General features: G+C 46.7%; 1 protein-coding gene across 1 annotated transcript; it reads right to left on the bottom strand.

The window, feature by feature from the left end:
* Positions 1-7,307: 7,307 nt before the first annotated feature.
* Positions 7,308-26,800, bottom strand: LOC135239867 (granzyme K-like). Its single transcript, XM_064308854.1, has 3 exons — positions 26,732-26,800; positions 11,251-11,520; positions 7,308-7,807 (listed from the first exon to the last, which is right to left on the bottom strand). The coding sequence occupies exons 1-3, from the start codon at positions 26,798-26,800 to the stop codon at positions 7,625-7,627; spliced, it is 522 nt and encodes a 173-aa protein (XP_064164924.1). The 3' UTR covers positions 7,308-7,624.
* Positions 26,801-27,097: the final 297 nt, after the last annotated feature.

Here is a 27,097-nt window from a genome sequence, read left to right as displayed (position 1 = left end):
ACAAAACGTAATATATAGCCTCCACAATCTCCAGAATACAGTGTGTACCCCCACAATCCACAAAACACTGTATATACCCCCACAATCCCCAGAATACAGTATGTACCCCCACAATCCCCAGAATACAGTGTGCCCACAATCAGGCATGACACAGAGTAGCCCAATGCACACAACCCTGTATGGTACCACAATCCCAGATCACAGATGTGTCACCTGCACAACCACAAAACACTGCTTGTCACCCCCACAATCACAGCCACACACGCTTGTGCCCCAAATCCCGACATGCAGTATGTACCGCTCACAATCCACAACACTTTTATACCTCACATCCACAGAATACAGTATGTACCTCCACAATCCACAAACCACTGTATGTATCCCCACAATCCCCAGAATATAGTGTGTACCCCCACAATCTACAGAATCCCAGCCAATCAGGGCTGAGCACAGAAAGCATTGGGACAGCGTTCCTATTGGACACAATGCACAGATGGAAGGAAAAGTGTCAGGTGCAAACAAACAGACAGGCCCAGCTGGCTCTGTGCAGGCCCAGCTCTGTGCAGGCCCCTGGTTGTGAGGCCCCGCTCTGTCAGCCACTGTCTTGAGCCAGCCTGCAGGCCTGCTTGAGCCCGCTCTGCAGGCCTGCTCGTGCAGGCACGCTCTGTAGGCCATGCTCTGGCAGGCCACGTGCAGGCCAGTCGTGAGGCCAGCTCTGTGCAGGCCCAGCCATGCGAATATTTCGGCTCGTCGATGCACGCCACGTCACAAACAATAATCCAACCTCACCTACCCCTCGTGGTTCCAGCAAATAATAATAGTGAACTAAAACAACAAAGCCTGAAGAAAGAACCACCTGACGCAGCGGAAGCTTTTCAGCGCACAGCTGGACTCATCCGGCCAGCCTTTCAGCAAACTCCTCCAACTCCCAGCGCTGCTTTCTTTGGGTTTGCCTTCCCTGCTGCACCTTTTCTAAAGAGAAAACTGTGCACTTAAAAATGTCATCATCTCACAACGCTACATCTCCACACTTTCTAGGTGATTTTCACCCATTGAAAAAAACATGGAGAGATGCAATTTGAATAAAGCTTACCATATAAAATATACCTTCGGCTGCATTAAGATTCAAATGCACACAAACCACAATTTTGATGACTAATTGTGTCACCAGATGCAATTGAAAACCTCTCTTTGAGGGCATCACAAGCTTTTGTTCTTGGTTACTGAAATAGTGAGGTGGGTAAAAACAAAAAAATATTCATAAAAATCGTGCATTTTGCCAATTGTTTTCCAGAAATCACAGCCGAATATCATTGATATAAATTCTAAATGGAAGCTAAATTAGCTTAACATCCTTTTAATAACATACAGTAGCTGTGAAAGCAATAAGCTGTTGCAATGCCCGGTAGCGTGTGCAAGTGGCTTTATCAGTGTGCTCTTCATCACTGCCATCCCTTTGATATGCATAGGTGTTCGGGAAATCATGGCTTAAATGTTTTTTTCCATGAATAGATATAGATGTCACATACATATGAGAGTCGCAAATCAAAATTTCACCGCCCCAGATTTGCATGACCATATACAGTATCACATAGGCTGTCACATTTTCTGGCTGCAACACTAAAGGCTCTGTTATACAATTCAATTTGCATCTGTCAGTGAGTTTATAATTGATCGCAGGGTATAATTTATGCAAATTAATTTGGCTGTGTCTCAGTCCGTGCTCCGACAGTGTACGGCAATAAAAGTGCTAAATGATTCCCCTAAGCTGCCACGTGTGTTGGCATTTTTCATGGTCTTTGGCACTGGCACACATTTCTCCACTATTGACCCTTCAAGCAGAACTGTCTGCTGGCACAAAAACTCTACGCAGCCAATTAGGGTCATAACCATCCCCGGGCCCCACATTTCAACATTTTTCACAAGCTAAAAAAACCCACAGTGGTGTTTTTGATCCACACAGAAAGCATTTTACCTCCTATTCATTCATACATGACACATACGCAATACATGACACATGTCACACCATGTGACTCGCCCGGGGGGGGGGGGGGGAGGAGCGGCAGCTCTGGGTGTGCGTCGTAGTTTGCCCCACAGAGAGGGAGGGAGAAAGCGAGAGGGGGGAGGTGGGGAGGGAGGGAGAGAGCGAGAGGGGGGAGGTGGGGAGGGAGGGAGAGAGCGAGGGGGGGAGGTGGGGAGGGAGGGAGAGAGCGAGAGGGGGGGAGGTGGGGAGGGAGGGAGAGAGCGCACACACAGCAACAGAACATCAAATAAACAGCTTCACCCTTCCCCCTCCCGTGTTACAGGAAAAAACAATAAGTTAAACTAAAACCACAAAGACTAAAGAAAGAAAAACCTTACACAACGGCTAACTTTTCAGCTGGCCAACTCCTCCCCTTTTCAGCTGGCCAACTCCTCCCCTTTAAAGCTGACCAACTCCTCCCCTTTTCAGATGGCCAACTCCTGCCCCTTAAAGCTGATCAACTCCTCCCCTTTTCAGATGGCCAACTCCTCCCCTTTAAAGCTGATCAACTCCTCCCCTTTTCAGCTGTGTTTCCCTTTCTTTTGTCTTTGCTGTGGGGAACAGACTGGGTCTCCCTCAGCATGTGCTCCTGATCTCAGGCCTGGACTGTGGAGATCAGCACACATTTAAGCACCTGGGCTCAGTAGTTAATGCAACCCAGGTGTGCTCTCCACACAGGTAAGTACGGCCGAGACAGACGTGATTCTCCACCAGATCAAAATGCTTCAGACAGATAATAGGCTTTCACTGGAATCCAGACAAAAATGAGGCTTGTGGACACCTAAAACCAGAACCACTGCTTGGAGCTTCAGCACTAATCACCAACATGAAACATTTCAGCAAGATGTTTAATAAATCACATCAGCTGCTTTTTAATAGTTAAACTGCAAGTTGTGTGAAATGCAGATCAAACCATTTGTGTGCAGTGTGCCAGTCAGATGCTGCTGTGCCTGTTCGCTCAAAGACGTGCTTTTTGTTATGGATGCAAATCGCTTTCACTGTACTAGGTCAAGAATTGTTTTACATGAATGTCACAAAGCCACTCACCTGACTGCGCCATCATGAGTGTGTGCAGGGGGGCGTGGAGATTACACCTGAAATACACATTTAACCCTTTAAAGATCCCGATATGCGATTAGAAAATTGTTAACAGAACATTCTAATACTGATGTAGTTCTAGAACACTAGAATTCTGAAGAAAAAAAAACATCCCTGTGACTCATATGTTGGAGGTAAACAGGAGGCTCTGGCAATGAGCCAAACCTGTATTTTTTTTTAAAGAGCGAGTCACATTCACAAACACTCTGCAGTGACTTTCTGTCTAAAGAGCGAGTCACATTCACAAACACTCTGCAGGTATTCAAAAGGCTTGCCATTGGATTGTGGTATAAACAGCACTGCTTTCTGGAGTTCCCTCTCTGTCTCAGTCTGTGTAATGTACGCAGGGCCAGGTGGTGGAATGGTACATGTGATTTAAAATAGCTAATTATCCTGCTACCCACCAAAATAAAGACAGCGCAAACAGCCCCTACAGACAGACAGCCCTTACAGACAGAGCAAACAGCCCCTACAGACAGTCAGCCCCTACAGACAGAGCAAACAGCCCCTACAGACAATCAGCCTCTACAGACAGAGCAAACATCCCCTACAGACAGACAGTCCCTACAGACAGAGCACACAGTCCCTATAGACAGTCAGCCCCTACAGACAGAGCAAACAGCCCCTACAGACAATCAGCCTCTACAGACAGAGCAAACAGCCCCTACAAACAGGCAGTCCCTACAGACAGAGCAAACAGCCCCTACAGACAGGCAGTCCCTACAGACAGAGCAAACAGCCCCTACAGACAGGCAGTCCCTACAGACAGAGCAAACATCCCCTACAGACAGACAGCCCCTACAGACAGAGCAAACAGCCCCTACAGACAGGCAGTCCCTACAGACAGAGCAAACATCCCCTACAGACAGACAGCCCCTACAGACAGAGCAAACAGCCCCTACAGATAGGCAGTCCCTACAGACAGAGCAAACAGCCCCTACAGACAGACAGCCCCTACAGACAGAGCAAACAGCCCCTACAGACAGGCAGTCCCTACAGACAGAGCAAACATCCTCTACAGACAGGCAGTCCCTACAGACAGATAACCCCTACAGACAGTTAGCCCCTACAGACAGAGCAAACAGCCCCTACAGACAGGCAGTCCCTACAGACAGACAGCCCCTACAGACAGTCAGCCCCTACAGACAGATAACCCCTACAGACAGAGCAAACAGCCCCTACAGACAGGCAGTCCCTACAGACAGACAGACAGCCCCTACAGACAAAGCAAACAGCCCCTACAGACAGGCAGTCCCTACAGGCAGAGCAAACAGCCCCTACAGACAGACAGACAGCCCCTACAGACAGAGCAAACAGCCCCTACAGACAGTCAGCCCCTACAGACAGAGCAAACATCCCCTACAGACAGACATCCCCTACAGACAGACAGCCCCTACAGACAGAGCAAACAGGTCAAACAAATGGGCTTTTTTTAAACCTGATTCACCAGAGGGAGACTAACACAAGCTGTCAGGATTTTAAATGGCTTTTATAATAGGACAGCTGACATGAGAATGAGAGAGGTCATTATGAACATGTTCCCTGAATATGGATGGCCCCCAGCACATCGTATTGTTCAATCCGTTCCGATTTCCTCTTTCAAGTTTTAGTTGCAGTATTTCAAGGCATTGGGGATAATAGAGACCGATAGCGACTCAGTCTCTTCCTGAGATAAAGGGTAGCGTCAGAAGGGACCGAAGTAGCACTGCTGCAAGGACAGAATCCTTTCACCAGCTATTTCTCAGAGAAGTAAAGACGTCCTGACTGTGAGACTGCACACACGGGAAAACTCTTCAGCCCCTGCGTCACTCGGGAGTCTCTTGCCTGCGGGGGGGGGCATGTCGATTGTGAAATGAGAGGTACAGGCGTTGTTTTCAGGGTCCAGCTTGGTGGGAAATCGGAGCCAGACCAGGGAGAAGACAGGCTGAGAAAAATCCAACGCATACAGAGCAGTGGAAGGTATGAATGGAATGGAATGGGGGATGGCTGGATGTGCAGATTTTAACAGGCCTATCGCTGATAAACGCTGCAATTCATCCCCCGTCAGGGAGCCGAATTCGAGGCTGGAGGCAGAGCCACGCCGCGCCGGTATGCCTGGTATTTCACCATATTCTTTTCAGCCTGGTTCTGTGTTCAGTTTTGACTGATGCCTGACTCAGACCAGGGAGACACCCAGAGCAGCGAGCCTGGCTGAGGAATATAAAGCACAATCAATCCTTTATAGAATCCCAGAGGCAGAAATGGGGTTTACTAACACACCCTGCTAGAATCTGTTTGGTCTTCTTTCTGGCTTTAACAAGACTCTCTGGTAAATATTTCGGTGTGCTGGTTACACAGTCTGTTAGTCCTGAGAATAAAATGAGCTGACACACACACCCTAACCCTCCACACCTGGGACATCCAAACAAATGCACATTTATCAGTTTTAGTTCTTTTATCTGCAGGCTTTTAAAAGAAAAAAAGGTCACATTTTAAGACCCATAAAATGATAAATATTTTGTATCATTTGAATTTAATTTAAATAATATAATGAATACATTTTTTTATAAAGTAATGTTTTAAAACTTATTTTACCCCGGGCTGTTAAATTTAATAAGGCAGTGACTGTTTGTACGTTATTATTATTATTTTTTTATTTTTTTTGTTGAAACAGGAAAACGTGCACATCACTATACAATAATCATTTGCAAAATTACTCTCTTTGCATGAATTTGAATAAATCCCACAATCATTTAATTCAACAAAGCTATAAGAAGAAATTAACATATATAATCATGCAAATGAAGCTCATTGATTTTAGCCAAGGTCTTTGGGGGGCAGGGGGGGGGGAGAGGTATAAATGTATTTGTGATGAGAAATTAATTCTCATCACAAATAAATGTATTTGTGATGAAAAATTTAGGAGAAATATATTGATTGAATCCAAGGCCCAGTCTTCACAATGCCTGTCTGTGCTCTCTCTGACAATGAATTCTGTTAAACTACTTGAAGATGCCACAGCAAAATAAACGCTCGGTTTTGGTTCCGACTGCTTCTGAGGAACGTCCAGAAATAAACTTACACCCATGTGCCCAGAATCTTTTTCCTGGTCCTTTAATATATTGTCCACATAGACAACCAAACTTATTGTTCTTTATTAGAGCATGGTGGAGTGAATAATATTAATAATTATTAATAATATTCTGTGCAGCAGTAATATTCACTGTCTGTGTGAACACAGCGTAAGATCATTACAGACGCTTTATGGGAAGCACAGATATATACTGTTTAAGTTCAATCAATCATCACATTCAACAGAAACGGAGTCTACATTCACGTGCAAAGAGACCATTCCATTTAAAGCACAGAACCACAGGTTTATGTTCACTCTTATTCTACATGACCTATCAGTGGGTCAAACCTTGCATGAGCCGTGTGTGCAAGGTTCATTCCAACCATTAATGCTGCCTTAATTGAGTCAATTACTCATTCAGCATATGCTTAACTGCATGAAGCACAGAATATAAGAACATTTTTATTTAAACAATGCGGGTCACCATAGACGGGTCACATTGTGCACAAACCTGCATCTATTCACAATAATTTAACTAATTATATAATCAAGATCTGAGGCTGGAATGAAAACCTGCATACACACGGCCCTCAATGGCACGAGTTTGACACCACTGACCTATATGAACACAGATATTAAGACTTGGCAGACTGGTTTAACTCTTCCGTTTGATTTGGGTCAAAGTGACCCATTTTTAAATGTTAGTAAAAGAGGAAGGACAATTTGTGAGAATTAATTTCGTAAGATGTTTTTTTTTGTGAGATGCATTTTTTGTGAGATGTATTTTACTGTGTAAGTTTGGTTCATATCACTCATTATCTGTATTTGCTTTATATCTTTTGGCCTACATAGTTTCTTTGGTTCTTAATAAGATAAAGATGGAAAATAACTGAAAATATCAATTCAAAACAATACATATCAATTTACTGGATAAAACCTTGTTTCATTTTAATTCTCACAGATAAAAATAATTTATGCCTCCATGCTTTCATTATTGTGAAGTTGAATCACATCTTATGAAAAAATGAATGACACATATTGTTAAATGTGATCAAGCAGAGGTAAATGGCAACAGTTAACCATATATAATTGTTCAAATTGGTTGGAATGGAGATAAAGATAATATACATTGAGCATTTTTGCATAAATTTTATTTGCGTATTACTTTAAAATCCCAATAATGCCCTGGTATACTTGACCCAGGCTAATATATGCAAAGTTGCTAATAAGTGTGCAGTTTAACAGAGAGTATGCTGCTAATAAGTATGCAGTTTAACAGAGAGTATGCTGCTAATAAGTATGCAGTTTAACAGAGAGTATGCTGCTAATAAGTATGCAGTTTAACAGAGAGTATGCTGCTAATAAGTATGCAGTTTAACAGAGAGTATGCTGCTAATAAGTATGCAGTTTAACAGAAAGTATGCATTACGAAGCTGAGGGCAGGGCTTTACTCAAACATCAGTCAGAGGAGCAGTGATGTTGCTGCGATGCTTTATGATCTTTTTAATCCAGGACAGGTGTCGCTCTGACAGGCGGGTGTACACGCCCGGCTTCTTGGGGTCACCACAGCCATGACCACCGGAAACCACGCCCACAAGCATCTTCTTACAAAGCAGCGGCCCGCCGGAGTCACCCTGGGGAAAACACAGTCTCATTCTAGGGGGGAAAACACAGTCTCATTCCAGGGGGTAAATCACAGTCTCATTCCAGGAGGGAAAACACAGTCTCATTACAGGGGGTAAATCACTGTCACATTCCATGGGGGAAAACACAGTCTCATTCCATGGGGGAAACACAGTCTCATTCTAGGGGGGAAAACACAGTCTCATTCCAGAGGGTAAATCACAGTCTCATTCCAGGGGGGAAAACACAGTCTCATTACAGGGGGTAAATAACAGTCACATTCCATGGGGAAACACATTCTCATTCTAGGGGGAAAACACAGTCTCATTCCAGGGGGTAAATCACAGTCTCATTCCAGGGGGAAAACACAGTCTCATTACAGGGGTAACACAGTCACATTCCATGGGGGAAAACACATCTCATTCCAGAGGGTAAATCACAGTCTCATTCCAGGGGGGAAAACACAGTCTCATTACAGGGGGTAAATCACAGTCACATTCCATGGGGGAAAACACATTCTCATTCCATGGGGGAAACACAGTCTCATTCTAGGGGGGAAAACACAGTCTCATTCCAGGGGGTAAATCACAGTCTCATTCCAGGAGGGAAAACACAGTCTCATTACAGGGGGTAAATCACAGTCACATCCCAGGGAGGAAAACACATTCTCATTCCATGGGGGAAACACAGTCTTATTCCAGGGGGAAAACACAGTCACATTCCAGGTCACACAGCCATAAGAGAGACATGATAATAAAACTTAGTTTCTAATAGTTGACTTACTTATAAATGGGTTGACCTACCATGTGCTGTCAGAGACTCACAGATGTAAACCAATAATTATGCTTTGCAGAGAAGGGTACAGCCTGTTCATTGATTCAAATAAGTCAACGATCTGACAGCTCATGAAACATGACTCTCCTATTTCTAGTTGCCATCTGTCCTTCGTTTGAATGGAAGCATCTGCTATGCCAACTCTTAATTTGGAATGCTGAAATTCAGTGTTCTGGACAAGCCAATATGAATGCTGACTCTGGAATGTAAGTAGTGAGATATTCCAGCAATATGCCAGAGGAAGAATAATAGGTCAGCTTTAGGCATGTAAACACAGGAATTCTGAACACATTTGGGAATGCTTTTATGAATCATGTTAATGTGCACTTTCCTCCTAAACCCTGTAAAGCCACCAGTGCCTGGTCACTGAAGGATGTGTTGTTGCATGGAAGGCTTTAGCAATTGATTTTCTGTAACAATACGTTACGGCATTAAAGCACCTTACACAGCTTACAAACAATCTATTTACACAACTGGGTGATATTACTGAGCACCTTGGCCAAGAGTACAACAGCAGTGTTCTGTCTGGGTATCAAACAGACAACTGTGCAGGTGGAAAAGTCCAGGGATCAAAAAGAATTGTGGTAATTATCAAACCCAGGGGACTGGAACAAAATATTGGGAAGGACATTTACTTTCTGGACCTGAGTTTTCCAGCTCTGTCTGTCGGTGCAAACCCAATTCCCTGACCATTACGCCGCTGCCTTGTTGAAGCCCGTACAATTTTGTTCAAGAAGTACAAATGATCAGGTGTCGGATTTTTTAAAGAGATCACTGGAGGAGAATTGCAGCCTGTCAGTCAGGGAGGCGGAAACCAAAGCCCCAGAGGGCCGTGGGGCCAGAACTGTGAGCTTTCATCGCTTCACTTACAAATTGAGTCACACGCTCCTCTTCTCGGCCACAGTCCAGCAAATTAGTTTTGTGTTCGCAATTTCTCAAACAGTGTTTGAGAAGAAAGTGAATTCCAGTCAAAGTTAAATACACATATTTGTTCTACTTAACAGCAAGAATGGAGTAATGTTATCTTTGCGCAGTAAAACTGCATATTCAAACATTCTTAAATGTCCTGAACATGCTGCTTGTGTACGCACATTCCCTGAAGTGAATAACAATATGCTAATTAATGATCCCCCAAAATGTCTTTCATTTGAAGGCTCCTGTGAGCTGCATTTCTTAACCAGCAGGACTTAAATAGCCTACAGAGTTCCTTATAAATGGATAGGAGACAGCAAACTGAGACAGATATCTAATATGCATCGTTTGACAGCAAACTGCTGCGATCCCAAGATTATAACTTTGAGTCAATTAAAGTAAACTTTCTACCCTTTATTTCAAGGCTAGGGGAAGTCGCCAGTTAATCAGTCTTCTAATGTCTGACATTTACTTGGAAGAGCACTGTCTTATTCCATCAACTAAAAATAAACTTGATAAATTTGACATACACTGTCTGTGTGCGTGTGTGTGTTTGTGTGTGCATGTGTCTGTGTGTGTGTGTGCATGTGTCTGTACGTGTGTGTGCGTGTGTGTGTGTGTGTGTGCATGTGTCTGTACGTGTGTGTGCGTGTGTGTGCGTGTGTGTGTGTGTGCATGTGTCTGTACATGTGTGCATGTGTGCATGTGTGTGTGTGAGACACATACATAGTTTTATGTTCCTGTGTAATAGCTGTGTTTATATACACAGACGCTTTTTGTAAAATAAGAATGCATTTCATTACAGAGGTAGAAATCTACTGCCCAAGAAGTGCACTGAGTAAAAGGACACATTTGCATAGACTGCCAGTTCAAAGCCAGCTGGGTAGGGCTACAGCCAGGCCCGTAAAGACACACCATCAGTGAGGAAACAGTGAAACGGGAGCAGCCTGGTGATGAGCAGCGGGTGTCTGACTACCCAGCTCAGCTTGAACAGCTAATATACAAATTAAATACATCTCTCATGTACTACAAGCCAGATCTCACACATCTAGGGAACACTGATTCTAGGGAACATGAAGTCTGATTCATAAAGCAGTAGGCTATCTCAGACACAGGTCTAGGGAACACTCAGTCTGATTCATAAAGCAGTAGGCTATCTCAGACACAGGTCTAGGGAACACAGTCTGATTCATAAAGCAGTAGGCTATCTCAGTCACAGGTCTAGGGAACACTCAGTCTGATTCATAAAGCAGTAGGCTATCTCAGACACAGGTCTAGGGAACACAGTCTGATTCATAAAGCAGTAGGCTATCTCAGTCACAGGTCTAGGGAACACTCAGTCTGATTCATAAAGCAGTAGGCTATCTCAGACACAGGTCTAGGGAACACAGTCTGATTCATAAAGCAGTAGGCTCTCTCAGTCACAGGTCTAGGGAACACTCAGTCTGATTCATAAAGCAGTAGGCTCTCTCAGTCACAGGTCTAGGGAACACTCAGTCTGATTCATAAAGCAGTAGGCTATCTCAGACACAGGTCTAGGGAACACTCAGTCTGATTCATAAAGCAGTAGGCTCTCTCAGACACAGGTTTAGGGAACACAGTCTGATTCATAAAGCAGTAGTCTATCTCAGACACAGGTCAAGGGAACACAGTCTGATTCATAAAGCAATAGGCTCTCTCAGACACAGGTTTAGGGCACAGCACTCACCCAGCAAGCGTCAGCCTTGGCCTTTTTGTTTCCTGCACAGAGCATGTCCTGTGTGATCACCGGGTTGCTGTTGTAATAGCAGCTGCACAGGTCCCGGCCCTCAATCTTCACCTCCACCCCCTGCAGGGTGTTTGACGCCACCCTGACCTTCTCCTTGGTCACGCCCCACCCGGTCACCTGACAGCTTGTCCCCACAGGCACATCTTTACCGGACTTTGGGAGATCTTTCACCCGGATCTTCTTGCCTTTTGCCTTGACCTTCTTCTTAAGCTGCAGAGGCAAGCAGTGAAGAGTCAGATTATTCCTGTGCAAATGAATACTCACACACTGCAGACAGACCACACACGCACGGCAGTGTTTCTAGAGAGGCTGTACATGCACTGACAGGTTCTGGAGAGGCTGTACATGCACTGACAGGTTCTGGAGAGGCTGTACATGCACTGACAGGTTCTGGAGAGGCTGTACATGCACTGACAGGTTCTGGAGAGGCTGTACATGCCCTGACAGGTTCTGAAAATACTGCACATGCACTGCCAGGTTCTGGAGAGACTGTACATGCATTGCCAGGTTCTGGAGAGTGTGTGGGTTGTGTGTGGATGTGCAGGATGTGTGTGGGGTGTGTGTGGGTTGTGTGTGGATGTGCAGGATGTGTGTGGGCTGTTTGTGGATGTGGGGGCTGTGTGTGGATGTGCAGGATGTGTGTGGGGTGTGTGTGGATGTGTGGGTTGTGTGTGGATGTGTGTGGGGTGTTTGTGGATGTGTGGGTTGTGTGTGGATGTGCAGGATGTGTGTGGGCTGTGTGTGGATGTGTGGGCTGTATGTGGATGTGTGTGGGCTGTGTGTGGATGTGCGGGTTGTGTGTGGATGTGTGGGCTGTATGTGGATGTGTGTGGGCTGTGTGTGGATGTGTGGGTTGTGTGTGGATGTGTGGGCTGTATGTGGATGTGTGTGGGCTGTGTGTGGATGTGCGGGTTGTGTGTGGATGTGTGGGCTGTATGTGGATGTGTGTGGGCTGTGTGTGGATGTGTGTGGGCTGTATGTGGATGTGTGTGGGCTGTGTGTGGATGTGTGTGCTGTATGTGGATGTGTGTGGGCTGTGTGTGGATGTGCGGGTTGTGTGTGGATGTGTGGGCTGTATGTGGATGTGTGTGGGCTGTGTGTGGATGTGGGGTGTGTGTGGATGTGTGGGCTGTATGTGGATTTGTGGGCTGTGTGTGGATGTGGTTGGTGCGAGGGTCGCTATGCGATGTGTCTGCTGTGTTGGAGGCGAGGTTGTGCACTCTGGATACCGTGCAGTCTGCGCTCTGTGGCAGCGGGATGTGGTAAACTAGAGCGTACCTGAGACAATGCCAAATCACTGTGCCTACAGCAGTAAAGCACTTATGCCACCCTGAACCCCCAAACTCACTGTGCCACACGGGTAAAGCACTTAACCCACCACTGCAGTACACTGCCCAAACTCACTGTGCCACACAGCAGGTAAAGCACTGTTACCTCCCACTGCCCAAACTCACTGTGCCACACAGCAGGTAAAGCACTTATACCCACCACTGCAGTACACTGCCCAAACTCACTGTGCCACACAGCAGGTAAAGCACTTATACCCACCACTGCAGTACACTGCCCAAACGCACTGTGCCACACAGCAGGTAAAGCACTTATACCCACCACTGCAGTACACTGCCCAAACTCACTGTGCCACACAGCAGGTAAAGCACTTATACCCACCACTGCAGTACACTGCCCAAACGCACTGTGCCACACAGCAGGTAAAGCACTTATACCCACCACTGCAGTACACTGCCCAAACGCACTGTGCCACACAGCAGGTAAAGCACTTATACCCACCACTGCAGTACACTGCCCAAACGCACTGTGCCACACAGCAGGTAAAGCACTTATACCCACCACTGCAGTACACTGCCCAAATCCACTGTGCCACACAGCAGGTAAAGCACTTATACCCACCACTGCAGTACACTGCCCAAACGCACTGTGCCACACAGCAGGTAAAGCACTTATACCCACCACTGCAGTACACTGCCCAAACCCCACTGTGCCACACAGCAGGTAAAGCACTTATACCCACCACTGCAGTACACTGCCCAAACGCACTGTGCCACACAGCGGGTAAAGCACTTATACCCACCACTGCAGTACACTGCCCAAACGCACTGTGCCACACAGCAGGTAAAGCACTTATACCCACCACTGCAGTACACTGCCCAAACGCACTGTGCCACACAGCGGGTAAAGCACTTATACCCACCACTGCAGTACACTGCCCAAACGCACTGTGCCACACAGCGGGTAATAAGCCAACTATACACCCACCACTGCCAGTACACTGCCCAACGCACTGCCACTTGCCACACAGCGGGTAAAGCACTTATACCCACCACTGCAGTACACTGCCCAGAACGCACTGTGCCACACAGCGGGTAAAGCATTTATACCCACCACTGCAGTACACTGCCCAAACGCACTGTGCCACACAGCGGGTAAAGCACTTATACCCACCACTGCAGTACACTGCCCAAAAGCACTGTGCCACACAGCAGGTAAAGCACTTATACCCACCACTGCAGTACACTGCCCAAACGCACTGTGCCACACAGCAGGTAAAGCACTTATACCCACCACTGCAGTACACTGCCCACAAAGCACTGTACCACACAGCAGGTAAAGCACTTGTACCCACCACTGCAGTACACTGCCCAAACGCACTGTGCCACACAGCAGGTAAAGCACTTGTACCCACCACTGCAGTACACTGCCCAAACACACTGTACCACACAGCAGGTAAAGCACTTATACCCACCACTGCAGTACACTGCCCAAGCATACTGTACCACACAGCAGGTAAAGCACTTATACCCACCACTGCAGTACACTGCCCAAACACACTGTACCACACAGCAGGTAAAGCACTTACACCCACCACTGCAGTACACTGCCCAAGCACACTGTACCACACAGCAGGTAAAGCACATTTACCCCCCACTCCCCAAACACACTGTACCACACAGCAGGTAAAGCACTTTTACCCAGTATCACTTTACATTTTGTGAATATTGCTGGAGAAAGATTTTGGCTGTTTATCTGTGTGGCGCTTCTCACACACACATTTTGTGTAATTTTGTCATTATAATAAATACATATGTTGTCTGACCTCAAATGCAGAGTGTACTTGGCACTTTTTTCTTTTTCTCATTATTAGCAGGTCATGTAAAATTTGTGCTAAAAGCAGATGGAAAAGGCTGCTTCTCTGAAGTCATGTCGCTGGAATTTTGCCATCGTCTGGTAATTTAATCCTGAATGCAGGACATTGTGACCAGACTCCAGGAGGCAGCTCATCTGAACACATGCACAGAACAAGCGGAGCTTTTTTCACTCAGCGTTTTATTCCTGTTCACATCGGCCCACCTCAGCAGGGTCAGCTCCTCATGGAAGTCTGTTTTGTAGCCACTTTAAGCTGCAGTGTGAAAAGCCTGTTCCCTACAGTCTTCATTACATGCTTTCTCCAGCAGGGCAAGTGCAGCCCTGCTGTGGAGACCAATTTCTATTCCATTTCCAGGCTCAAAATGTAAAGTTCCAGAGCCACAAATAAGTTTTCATGAAACACAAAAGACAGAGCCTGAGACAGGGAAACAGTAGGATAGGGGTTAGGGGTAGGGTTATATATGCATGATTTTGTGCATGTTTACGGTCACATGTGCATGATATTGTGCATATTTATGTTTATATGTGCATGATTTTGTGCATATTTACAGTTATATGTGCATGATTTTGTGCATATTTACAGTTATATGTGCATGATTTTGTGCATATTTACAGTTATATGTGCATGATTTTGTACATGTTTACAGTTATATGTGCATGATTTTGTGCATGTTTACAGTTATATGTGCATGATTTTGTGCATATTTACAGTTATATGTGCATGATTTTGTGCATGTTTACAGTTATATATGCATGATTTTGTGCATATTTACAGTTATATGTGCATGGTTTTTATTTATATATTTCAGTACATACATTCTAGATTTGATTTTAACCCAGGGGTACTGGAGTCAATGAAAGGCTAAATCACACACATAAACTACAGTGACATACTTAAACATCTAACATCTGCTGTAGTGCACATTAGAGTGAAGGCCCACATTGACTGGCTGATACTGTGTGCTTATTAATGCATTCATTGCATTGCTAACTTCCTACACATGACATACTGTAACCACCACGACCGGATGAAGCATCCAATACATAAACAAGCAAACAAAGAAATTATCTCCTCTTGTGACCTCTGAACTTGACCCCTCACCCCAACCTGACCCCCTCACCCCTGACCCCTCACCTCTCGCAGTGTGCGGCAGTCAGGACCCACTGATCCTTGATCAGCACCCCATCCCACCCTGACCCCCGACCCCCAACCCCTCACCTCTCGCAGTGTGCAGCAGTCAGGACCCACTGATCCTTGATCAGCACCCCACCGCAGACGTGCTTCCGGCTGCTCTGGAGAGACACCATCCAGGGGCTGGAGTGCGGCTTCACCTCCTTCCCTCCGATGATCCCCTCCTCAGAGCATGCTGGGAGACAAGGCTTGTAATTAATGTCCGAATTAGAGAAGGGGGGAACAAGACCGAGCGCAAGATGAAGCACCTGCTGATTTCCAGCTCGAGAAAATCTGGAGAAAGATCCAAGCGGCCGGACCCAGAGGAGACATCTTACGGCAGGATTCGCCCGTCTCCAGATCAGAGATCAGACAGCTGAGCGTGCAGAGCAGACCGATGCTAAATGGGCTTCACATCCGCGTGTCTGCGTAGGAGTGACAGGAGGGGTTTTTTTTTGGCATAGCCCCGTGTGGTTGGTCCTGTGGTTACGGTGATGTGCAAATAACTGCCTGTTAGAGATGCACCGACAAAAACAGCACAACCACCTGCATTAGGCACACTTTCTAAACTAAAGCTTGCCTTTTTCTTTTTCTTTCTCGTTTTATTTTTACACACCAGGCTGCCAACAACTGTTGTGTCATCATTCTGCAGTGGGGTCCACTGCCATGGGGGAGTATTTGGAAAGAATAATCATAACTATAAGGTTATTCTGATAAAAAAATGAGCAAAAATACATATTTCCTGGAGTACGCAACATAAGAAAAAAATAATTCTGACATGGAAAGTCATATTCATCAACACTATATTTTCCTAAAAAACGTGTTCAGTGTAGAATCAACTCTGAGTGCCTGAATTTTACCACCTGGCTGTTTGTCAGAGCAGATAGGGTTTACAGTTTAGTCTCTTTGGAGTTGTTTGACAGAACACACCGGTGAGGTGTGAAAAAATGTTCCTGTTTCATCTGACAGTTGAAAAACAGGCATGTGTGAACCCGTCAAGGTGTGAAGTAAAACTGCAGGCTTCTTGAATCAGACATTTTGAGAGTTTCAGACAGATATGTTTTGTTAGTATATATTTTTATTTAGCATATTTCTATGGTGCATAATATAACATAATGACGAGAACAGGCCATTCAGCCCAACAATGCTCGCCATTTTCCTGACTAAATAACTAACAGCAAGTGACCTGATAAACAGTCTGTTGTAACAACTGTAGAAAACCATGTATATAATCTGACGGTCAGAATGTATGTACAGGGAGAACTTTCAATACAGACACATCTCTTTATCTAAACCCACACAAGCCATTACAATGCATAAAAGAGAGTATGACAGAATGTTCTAGAAGGTGGTGTCCCACTCTTGCCCATACACATTTAAAATAAAGTGCTTGAATAGGACTACTGCTGCCAGACTGTAAAAGCTCTGTGGAAGCCCAAGAGTATGTTTTATATTAGTACTGTCAAAGGCAATACCTACAGCCCCCAGAATGTGTGTCTGAAAGGTATAATTAAACATTAATCATAATTAAGCATTAACCTCCCGGCTGTCCTTGGGTCAAAAATGACCCTTAATTAAATGAATTTAACAACAGGGAAAATCCCATGAATTTAATTATTTAAAAAATTCTTTTTTTGAAATTTGATGACTTTTCCTGGAGTGAACTTAGCTCCCTACCATTAGAAAAACTTACATTGCCCTTTTTTATATTTTTATAAAAAAGCGTTACACCATCAAAGTATAAAGATTGTCTTAAGAGTCTTTCAAAAATCTTCAGTTATGAAATAAGACGCCACAATCAAAGTTAAGCATCACACATCTATTGCAGAAAATAAATAAATAAAATTATGATGCGTGTTTTTCAGTAAAAACAAGTGGTGTAATACTGAGGAAACACAGTCTCTCTGGACTGTGAAGTAGGAAGAGTTATTCATTGACTTATTGATGAGTGACAGGTATTTTCTACATGAAAAAATATTGTTTTAGAATTTAAAGTTTAATGAAGAAGCTTTATCGCAGTGGGTACAGCCAGGTTGGGTCATGTTTCATCCTATAGAGATGCATTAATGAAGGCAATTTAAAGGTTAACAGTGTTCAAAGCTGTGTTAAAGTCACAATAAAACAGAAAGTTTAGCACTGTCCACCTACGTACCCAGTTATGTAAAATGTCTCTGCACACTTTTAAAGAGATCAACTGACAACTGACAACATCGCGCAGCCTGTTGCCTGTTTTGCACGTTTGCAGTTTTCTCACCCAGTTGAGGCCACTTTGACGATTAACACCCAAGTGGGAAACGCAGAGCCGTGGGTAGCTGGGTTTTGGGTGTTGAGACACCGTTGGGCAGGAAGTTTACAGGACCCTCCAAAAACACGGTAACGGTGGAGTGACTCTTGTTACTTCTGCTGTTCGCAAACAGAATTTGGATTTGAGATCAAAAGATGAAAGTGAGACTAAAGTACAAACAGTCAGCTTTTATTTCAGGGTATTTGCACGCGTACGCGTTTTACCGTTCTACAGAAACAGCTGCTGATGTTCAGTCCCCCCATTTTCAGATGTGCAGAGTTAAGTTAACGGTTCCTAACGGTTCCCCCTGCTTTGTTCAGACTGAGCAGGAACCCTCCAGGCCTACAGAGAACAAGCTGTGGAAGATGTGAATGTGAATTTTCAGTTGGGATTGGGTCTAATGGCAGCTGTGGAGTCAGCATCCATGATCGGCCTATGACCCAGAGCAGGGCGGGGGGTCTACAGGTTACCATGGCTGATCAGCCCATTACCCAGAGCAGGGCGGGGGGTCTACAGGTTACCATGGCTGATCGGCCTGTTACCCAGAGCAGGGCGGGGGGTCTACAGGTTACCATGGCTGAGCGGCCTGTTACCCAGAGCAGGGCGGGGGGTCTACAGGTTACCATGGCTGAGCGGCCTGTTACCCAGAGCAGGGCGGGGGGTCTACAGGTTACCATGGCTGATCAGCCCATTACCCAGAGCAGGGCGGGGGTCTACAGGTTACCATGGCTGATCGGCCTGTACCCAGAGCAGGGCGGGGGTCTACAGGTTACCAGGCTGAGCGGCCTGTTACCCAGAGCAGGGCGGGGGTCTACAGGTTACCATGGCTGATCGGCCTGTTACCCAGAGCAGGGCGGGGGTCTACAGGTTACCATGGCTGATCGCCCTGTTACCCAGAGCAGGGCGGCGGGTCTACAGGTTACCGTGGCTGATCGGCCTGTTACCCAGAGCAGGGCGGCAGGTCTACAGGTTACCATGGCTGATCGTCCCCTTACCCAGAGCAGGGCGGAGGGTCTACAGGTTACCGTGGCTGATCGGCCCCTTACCCAGAGCAGGGCGGAGGGTCTACAGGTTACCATGGCTGATCGCCCTGTTACCCAGAGCAGGGCGGGGGGTCTACAGGTTACCATGGCTGATCGGCCTGTTACCCAGAGCAGGCGGGGGTCTACAGGTTACCGTGGCTGATCGGCCCCTTACCCAGAGCAGGGCGGGGGGTCTACAGGTTACCATGGCTGATCGGCCCCTTACCCAGAGCAGGGCGGGGGGTCTACCGGTTACCATGGCTGATTGTAACATTACCCAGAGCAGGGCGGCGGGTCTACAGGTTACTATGGCTGATCGGCCCCTTACCCAGAGCAGGGCGGGGGGTCTACCGGTTACCATGGCTGATTGTAACATTACCCAGAACAGGGCGGTGGGTCTACAGGTTACTATGGCTGATCGGCCCGTTACCCAGAGCAGGGCGGGGGGTCTACAGGTTACCATGGCTGATCGGCCTGTTACCCAGAGCAGGGCGGGGGGTCTACAGGTTACCATGGCTGATCGGCCTGTTACCCAGAGCAGGGCGGGGGGTCTACAGGTTACCATGGCTGAGCGGCCTGTTACCCAGAGCAGGGCGGGGGGTCTACAGGTTACCGTGGCTGATCGGCCCCTTACCCAGAGCAGGGCGGGGGGTCTACAGGTTACCATGGCTGATCGGCCCCTTACCCAGAGCAGGGCGGGGGGTAAGGGGTACAGGTTACCATGGCTGATCGGCCCCTTACCCAGAGCAGGGCGGCGGGTCTACAGGTTACTATGGCTGATCGGCCCCTTACCCAGAGCAGGGCGGGGGGTCTACCGGTTACCATGGCTGATTGTAACATTACCCAGAACAGGGCGGTGGGTCTACAGGTTACTATGGCTGATCGGCCTGTTACCCAGAGCAGGGCGGGGGGTCTACAGGTTACCATGGCTGATCGCCCTGTTACCCAGAGCAGGGCGGGGGGTCTACAGGTTACCATGGCTGATCGGCCTGTTACCCAGAGCAGGGTGGAGGGTCTACAGGTTACCATGGCTGATCGGCCTGTTACCCAGAGCAGGGCGGGGGGTCTACAGGTCACCATGGCTGATCGTAACATTACCCAGAGCAGGGCGGGGGGTCTACAGGTTACCATGGCTGATCGACCCATTACCCAGAGCAGGGCGGGGGGTCTACAGGTTACCATGGCTGATCGTAACATTACCCAGAGCAGGGCGGGGGGTCTACAGGTCACCATGGCTGACAGGGTTATTTTATCGACATGCTAAATAAGACGTCCTCTGTATTGCACAACTAAAAGACCGTGCTGATCCTCTCAGGCTTATTCTTCTGGATAACATTTCCATGCCTCTGGCTTGTTTACAGTGTCTTTGTAATCCTGTCTCAGTTCCTGCCGTTTGGAGATGGTTAAACCAAAAGCTTATCCGGCACCATAGTCTTTTCTTTGAAGAATCAGAACAAGCACATTCATTTCGGTTCATTGATCTTCAGATGTCTGCACACATTTTTACTACAGTTAGTCACTCAGCCATGAAGAGCTGAGTTTTGACATTTTGAAGTTACTCTGGCACTTATCAACAAAATTCTCAAGTTTCTCCAGATTTGACTTGGCCTGGATTTAGTCAAAAGTCTAAATCCAGTCTAAGTCTAAAAGCCTTTAACTTTGACATACAATTTAAAATAAAAATGTTTCCCTTTTTAATGCAGGCATAGATTTTCAATTAAAATTGCCGAACTCTGCAAACTGAATGGGGAATACCAACATGTACTTTTCATTTTGAATCAAAATGATTAAAATGGTGATTAAACTGTAGCCCTTGGTCATGGTAACCTTTGGAATTTGTAATTTTAATATTGTTTAAAAAAAAAAAAATTTTCATCTGTGTGTGCTGTTTCCCCATGAGAAACTGTTGCACAAAATATCATTTTTAATGAGAATAAAATATTAAAGATAAAAGCAAGCACATTACGCCTGAGGTTATGTCATTCTTTAAAAAAAAAAAACTTTTATCATTTGCCTTCATCACAAAAACCGTAAATCTTAACACTGCTGATTCCTGTTGATGTAAACATCAAAATAAAGCTTGTGTGAGAAAGTTGAGGCTGAAAGTTTGTGAGAAAATTCAACTTTTCATCTTGCACGCTATTTTGGGCCCTATTCTTTGGGCCACAGAAAGGCCCGTGGGGTGTGTGGGGGGGGGGCCTGGGGCGGCCGCCAATACCGCCACAAACGCGCCTCTCCGCTATCAGAGCGGGAGAGCGCGGGCTGGGGCGCAGAATCAGCATGGGCGCTGCTCCTTGTCTGAGAGAAAGAGCTGTTATCCCCCCTCGCAGCTCCTATCCCGCAGCAGTCCACCGCGCTCCTATCCCCCCGCGCGCTCCTACCCCCCCGCGGCTCCTATCCCCGCGGTCCTACGCGGCTCCTATCCCCTGCGCGCTCCTATCCCCTGCGCGGCTCCTATCCCCCGCGGCTCCTATCCCCCGCGCGACTCCTATCCCCCCGCGCTCCTATCCCCTCGCGGCTCCTATCCCCTCGCGCGCTCCTATCCCCCGGCGCTCCTATCCCCCTCGCGCTCCTATCCCCTGCGCGCTCCTATCCCCTGCGCGCTCCTATCCCCTCGCGACTCCTATCCCCTGCGCCGCTCCTATCCCCTCGCGCTCCTATCCCCTGCCGACTCCTATCCCCCGCGCCGCTCCTATCCCCCGCGCCGCTCCTATCCCCCTCGCCGTCCTATCCCCTCGCGGCTCCTATCCCCCGCGCTCCTGATCCCCCTCGCGCTCCTATCCCCCTCGCGCTCCTATCCCCCTCGCCGCTCCTATCCCCCCTCGCCGCTCCATCCCCCCTGCGCTCTATCCCCGCCGCTATCCCCTGCTCGGCTCCTATCCCCCGCGCGCTCCTATCCCCCCTCGCCGCTCCTATCCCCTGCGCCCTCCTATCCCCCCGCGCCTCCTATCCCCCCGCCGCTCCTATCCCCCCGCGCTCCTATCCCCCCCGCCGCTCCTATCCCCCTCGCCGCTCCTATCCCCCCGCGCCGCTCCTATCCCCCCTCGCCGCTCCTATCCCCCTCGCCGCTCCTATCCCCCTCGCCGCTCCTACTCCCCCGCGCGCGATCCTATCCCCCTCGCGGCTCCTATCCCCCTCGGACTTCTATCCCCCTCTGGTTGCCCCAGTTTAACCTTGAGACGCCTCCCGCTAGCTCAGATTGCAGCTGCTGGGGCACTTACAGGAACCGAGCAATGAGACATATCGAGGCGGCGTTAGCATCTGGTCTAGGGTTGCCATGCAGAATTGGCAAGGTTCTTCTCCTCATACGGTTTGAAATGCCCTTGCTCCAGAATATGTCAGAGTATTATTTACCCCGCACCCTCTAGCACAATTACTCTGTTCACAGGGTGCTGGCTATTTGGAAGTTTAAACCAAATTAAAAATGAAGAATTAGCTCCAAGAACGAAAATGAAAATGAGAAGCAGAGCCTTCCCGTCCGGACCTCCCGTGTTCTGGAGTAATCTCCCGCTCTCGTGCCAGGGCTTCAGACACGCCATCTGTTCTTCAGCTCAAGCTTTAAACCGTTCAAGCGATGCTACGATGCGTGAGACGGCTGGATGTGCGTGGAGTCGAGCTGAAGGGGCCCACTCTGCCTCTACTGGTGAACATCTGGTACTGCAGCTGCGTGGGTTCGCTGTCTGTCCGAGATCACTCTCAGGGTTGTGTACGGCGCCTTTCTACAAATCTTTCAGATATGCTGCCACCCTGGGCCTTTTCCACATTGCGTTCAGACCTCTAATCCGGCAACACGAACATCATAAGTGTCCTGTTCCTTACCCGCGTGGCACCTTTCTTCTCTTCTCCCGCTCCAGCGTCTCCGGGTTGAAGCCCACGTTGTGATGGCTTCGCCCCTCCTGATCCGTGTAGTAATATACATTCCTTTGCTTTGGCTGTTCAGTTCTATTAGCTAATTTTATCATTCAGGCAGTAATCTGCTTGAGCCCTCTGTCTGTTTGCTCCCCAGATTCCCCATTACTGGTTAATTATCATGTACTGAAGCTCATCTTTAACTATTGAAGTTCCTCCTGAGATTTCCGCCAAACAAGGAGTTTTTTTTGTGTGTGTGTGTGTGTGTGTGTGACTATATGAGGTTCTTTTTTGCATCACTTGCTGGATTTTTGTGGGTTCAGGCTTGACCTTGGTGTAATTTTTCCTGTAAAGCATCTTTGTGACAGTCTCCCTGCAAAAAGTGCCACGTAAATGTAATTTAATTGAACAATTAAACACACGTTATTCTGTGTTCTTTACGAGAGAGGAAACAGAAAATCGCAGGTGTTTATTGCTCAGGACAGTCAGCCCTCTTCTTGAATTATTTGTTTTTCTTCAGAAAGCTACAGTGAGCTCCATGATGTTTGGGATAAATACATATTTCTTTCTCGATTTGGCTCAGTACTCCATAATTTTAGATTCCTAATCAAACAATTCACATGTGGTCAAAGTGAAGATTCTAGCCTTTTATTAAAAGGTCATATTAGCATTTTTGGTTTCATGTAGAAATTACAGCCCAATTTTTATGCAAAGTCCCCCCATTTTAGGGCATCATAATGTTTGGGACAAATGGCCTCACAGGTGTTTATGATTAGTCATCTGCCTTCCTTCATGCAGGTATAAAAGAACTTTCAGTATCTAATGATTCTATTCTTTTGATTGCCTTCAATCCTAGAGTATGTTACTGGTGTTTGTCATCAAGAGAACCACAGTTGTGCCAATGAAAGTCAAAGAAGCCATTATGAAGCTGAGAAATAAGAAAAAAAAAACAGCCAGAGACATAGGTCAAACTTTAGGTTTAGCAAAAATCAAGGGGCCTGGTAGGTCAAGGAAGACAGTTGATGGCCAAAGAAATGTCACCATAATGAAGAAAAACTCCCAAACACCTGTCTGACAGATCAGAAACACTCTGCAGGAGGCAGGTGTGAATGTGTCAGTGACTGATGTCCACAAAAGACATCAGGAACTGAACTGCTGATGCTACACTGCAAGATGCAAGCCACTAGTTAGCCACAAAAACAGGATGGCCAGGTTACAGTTGGCTAAGAAGTACCTAAAAGAGCCTGCAGAGTTCTGGACGAAGGTCTTGGGGACAAAACAGACCAACATGCACTTGTGTCAGAGTGATGACAAGCGTAGAGCACGGAGGCCAAAACGAACTGCCCAAAATCCGAAGAACCACAAAGACAGGCCCCCCCTCATCTGTGAAACATGGTGGTGGGGGTGTCATGGTTTAGGCGCGTACGCCGGCCACCGGTACTGGCTCACTGGTCTTCATTGATGATGTACAGTAATTACCAATTTAATTGTGTAGTTCAAAGACGCAGTCAAACAAATGCCTCTATTGTTTGACTATTGTTGCTACAATGCTGGCAAGGTCAAATAAATATACAACTGTGAGTTCTAACACTTTCAGATGGTGTATTGTGTGACCAGACTGATAAAAACGGAATGAATGCAAAAGGGGATAACAAAATTAAAACTGAAATATGCTGCTTGCAAAAGTAACCCTACATATTAATATTTGACCCCTTTTGCTGCAATAACAGCTGCAAGTCTGTTTGGGTAAAAATATGCCTATATGGAAGATTTGCTCCAGGTTATTCAGATTACTTAGGTCTAAAATGGTCACAGACTCTCAATGGGACTGAGACCAGGCCTTTTGACTGGGCCACTGTAGACCAGACTGGCAGGGCCACTGTAGACCAGACTGGCAGGGCCACTGTAGACCAGACTGGCAGGGCCACTGTAGACCAGACTGGCAGGGCCACTGTAGACCAGACTGTCAGGGCCACAGCACAATCATTTTGTTGGTGGAGGAGACACTGTGAGCGCTCTCTCTACACACCCCTCGTGCATTCACCACGTTCCAATTTACAATGACATATAAAACTCAAAAGAACTTTGCTCACAATTTCTCAGCAGATTATTTTTATCCTTAAAGCTGAATGACCTTTTTAGATGCTGTAAAACAGCCAGGTAATCCTCTGGTCTGAAATCAGAGAACAGGAGGTATTACGTAAAAACAACAACACAATAAAACAATACAATAACAGTGTTGTTATTGTAAAAGACAGAGGCAAAAAACTACTTTTTCTAGCTGTCTGGGTTTGCTTGTTACATGGGAAGAAGTCCCTTTGTTGTCCCGAGAGTTTTGAACTGTCATTTTCTTTGCTGTCAAAATTAAGGAGATGATTTTACGACCACACTCGCTGAAACATACTTCGTTATTTCTGTGTTTCTGATGAGGACGAGGCCAGTGTGTTCTCGGCCAGGCTGATGTGTGTCATCCAGCAGTAACGCGCAGCTGACTAAGATTAAAACGCAGCCTGGTTTTCTGAAGAAAGTGAAGTGCCCCAGTGAGCATAAAGCAGATTGGACTCTGCCATGACCCTGTGATGGAGGGTGTTTTTCACCTTCAAGGCCCAGATTCAAAGAGTGAAAACACTGACAGAAATAAGAACCGGAATGAAGAAAGTCAACTACAGATGAAGGCAAAAGCTGAAGGTTCAGAACATTTTAGTGAGAAGCTCCGTTTGTGACGTTTGCAGCCAGATATTCTGAGATTCAGTGTACTATGCCCAGATTTATTCTTGCTCTGTTGTTCGTCTGAATTTCTGATTTAAAATACATTTAAATAATAGACTGGATACAGTAAAGCAGCAGTTTATGTTGCTAATTATGTGTTTAGTCTTCTAATTTGTAGTCAGTATTAAATTGTTCAAGCAATCAGGCCAACTTGGTTAAATGCAGCAATTAATCTTTGTTCCACAGTAATACCATTAAATATGGTTATTAGTCTCTATTATTCAGTAAGATGGTTGAATATGGCTATTAGGTTCTAATAGGCTCTAATCCTCAATAATGGCTGCAGTAGCACAAAATGGCCACAGGGGGCATATTTGTTGCACAAGTGTCATTATTTAAGCAAACACTAAGCAAAGCCGGCCTTAAGCAAATGAAATGCACTGAAGTGACAGGGCTTGAAGGCCTTGCTGATGATTTAAAGATAATGTGCACAGCATTACAACAGCATATCCTGCAGTTTTGTTGCTAATGAGAATGCAACAGCTTAACAAGGTTAAATGCTGATTCACTACTCACATCTTTGTAATCATCAAATTGATTTAACTAAACTGAATGAATCTTCTCCTTGAAATGATTTTTGCTGATTAAAGAGAACACACAAAAGCGGAAGACCTGCCTGTGAGCGGAGTGCTATCCAGAATTGGCCATTTTAACAGATATAAAACAAATCAGCACTTCATAATCAAGCAGAGCAACTGGCCACAAGGGAGCCGTTGTGATTATCGGAAACACCAATTTCATGCCCCCCCCCCCCCCTAATTTGGAATGCCCATTCTCACACAGCGCTCATTGTAACTCCTATAATGCACATTCTGACTGAATGACAGAATTGTCAGTGTACTTTCATTCTCAAAATCAAAAACAAAGGTATTTTAGGAATGTACATTTGTGGATAGTGAAGGTCAAGAAAAAGTGGTTAGGAAAATGCAGGACAGAACAGTGGCAGAAAGGGGGGTTAGAGTGACACAAAGCAGAGATCTTACTCTCTCTGTAGACATAATGGCCGTGTGTCAGAGTGAAAATCTGCATCATTAAAGTTAACAGCCAGGAATGAGCACACTGAAACTGTTGCTATGAAACGGGCTCCTGCTCCTGCTCCTGCCCCTGCCCCTGCGCCTGCTCCTGCTCCTGCTCCTGCACCTGCTCCTGCTCCTGCTCCTGCACCTGCTGCTGCTCCTGCTGCTGCACCTGCTCCTGCTCCTGCACCTGCACCTGCACCTGCTGCTGCTCCATGCGCTGCTCTGCACCTGCCCTGCTCTGCACCTGCCTGCTCCTGCTCTGCCCTGCTCCTGCTCCTGCCCGCCTGCCCTGCCCTGCTCCTGCTCCTGCCCTGCTCCTGCTCCTGCCCTGCTCCTCTACCTGCCCTGCTCTGCACCTGCACCTGCACCTGCTCCTGCTCCAGCTCCTGTACCTACACCTGCACCTGCTCCTGCTCCTGCTCCTGCACCAGCTCCTGTACCTGCACCTGCTGCTGCTGCACTTGCTCCTGCTCCTACTCCTGCTCCTGCTCCTGCACCTGCACCTGCACCA

The sequence above is a fragment of the Anguilla rostrata genome, chromosome 14 (assembly GCF_018555375.3).
Source record: "Anguilla rostrata isolate EN2019 chromosome 14, ASM1855537v3, whole genome shotgun sequence".
NCBI lineage: Eukaryota > Metazoa > Chordata > Actinopteri > Anguilliformes > Anguillidae > Anguilla > Anguilla rostrata.
Note: the sequence above shows the minus strand (reverse complement) of the source record. Positions and strands in the feature narration are given on the sequence as shown.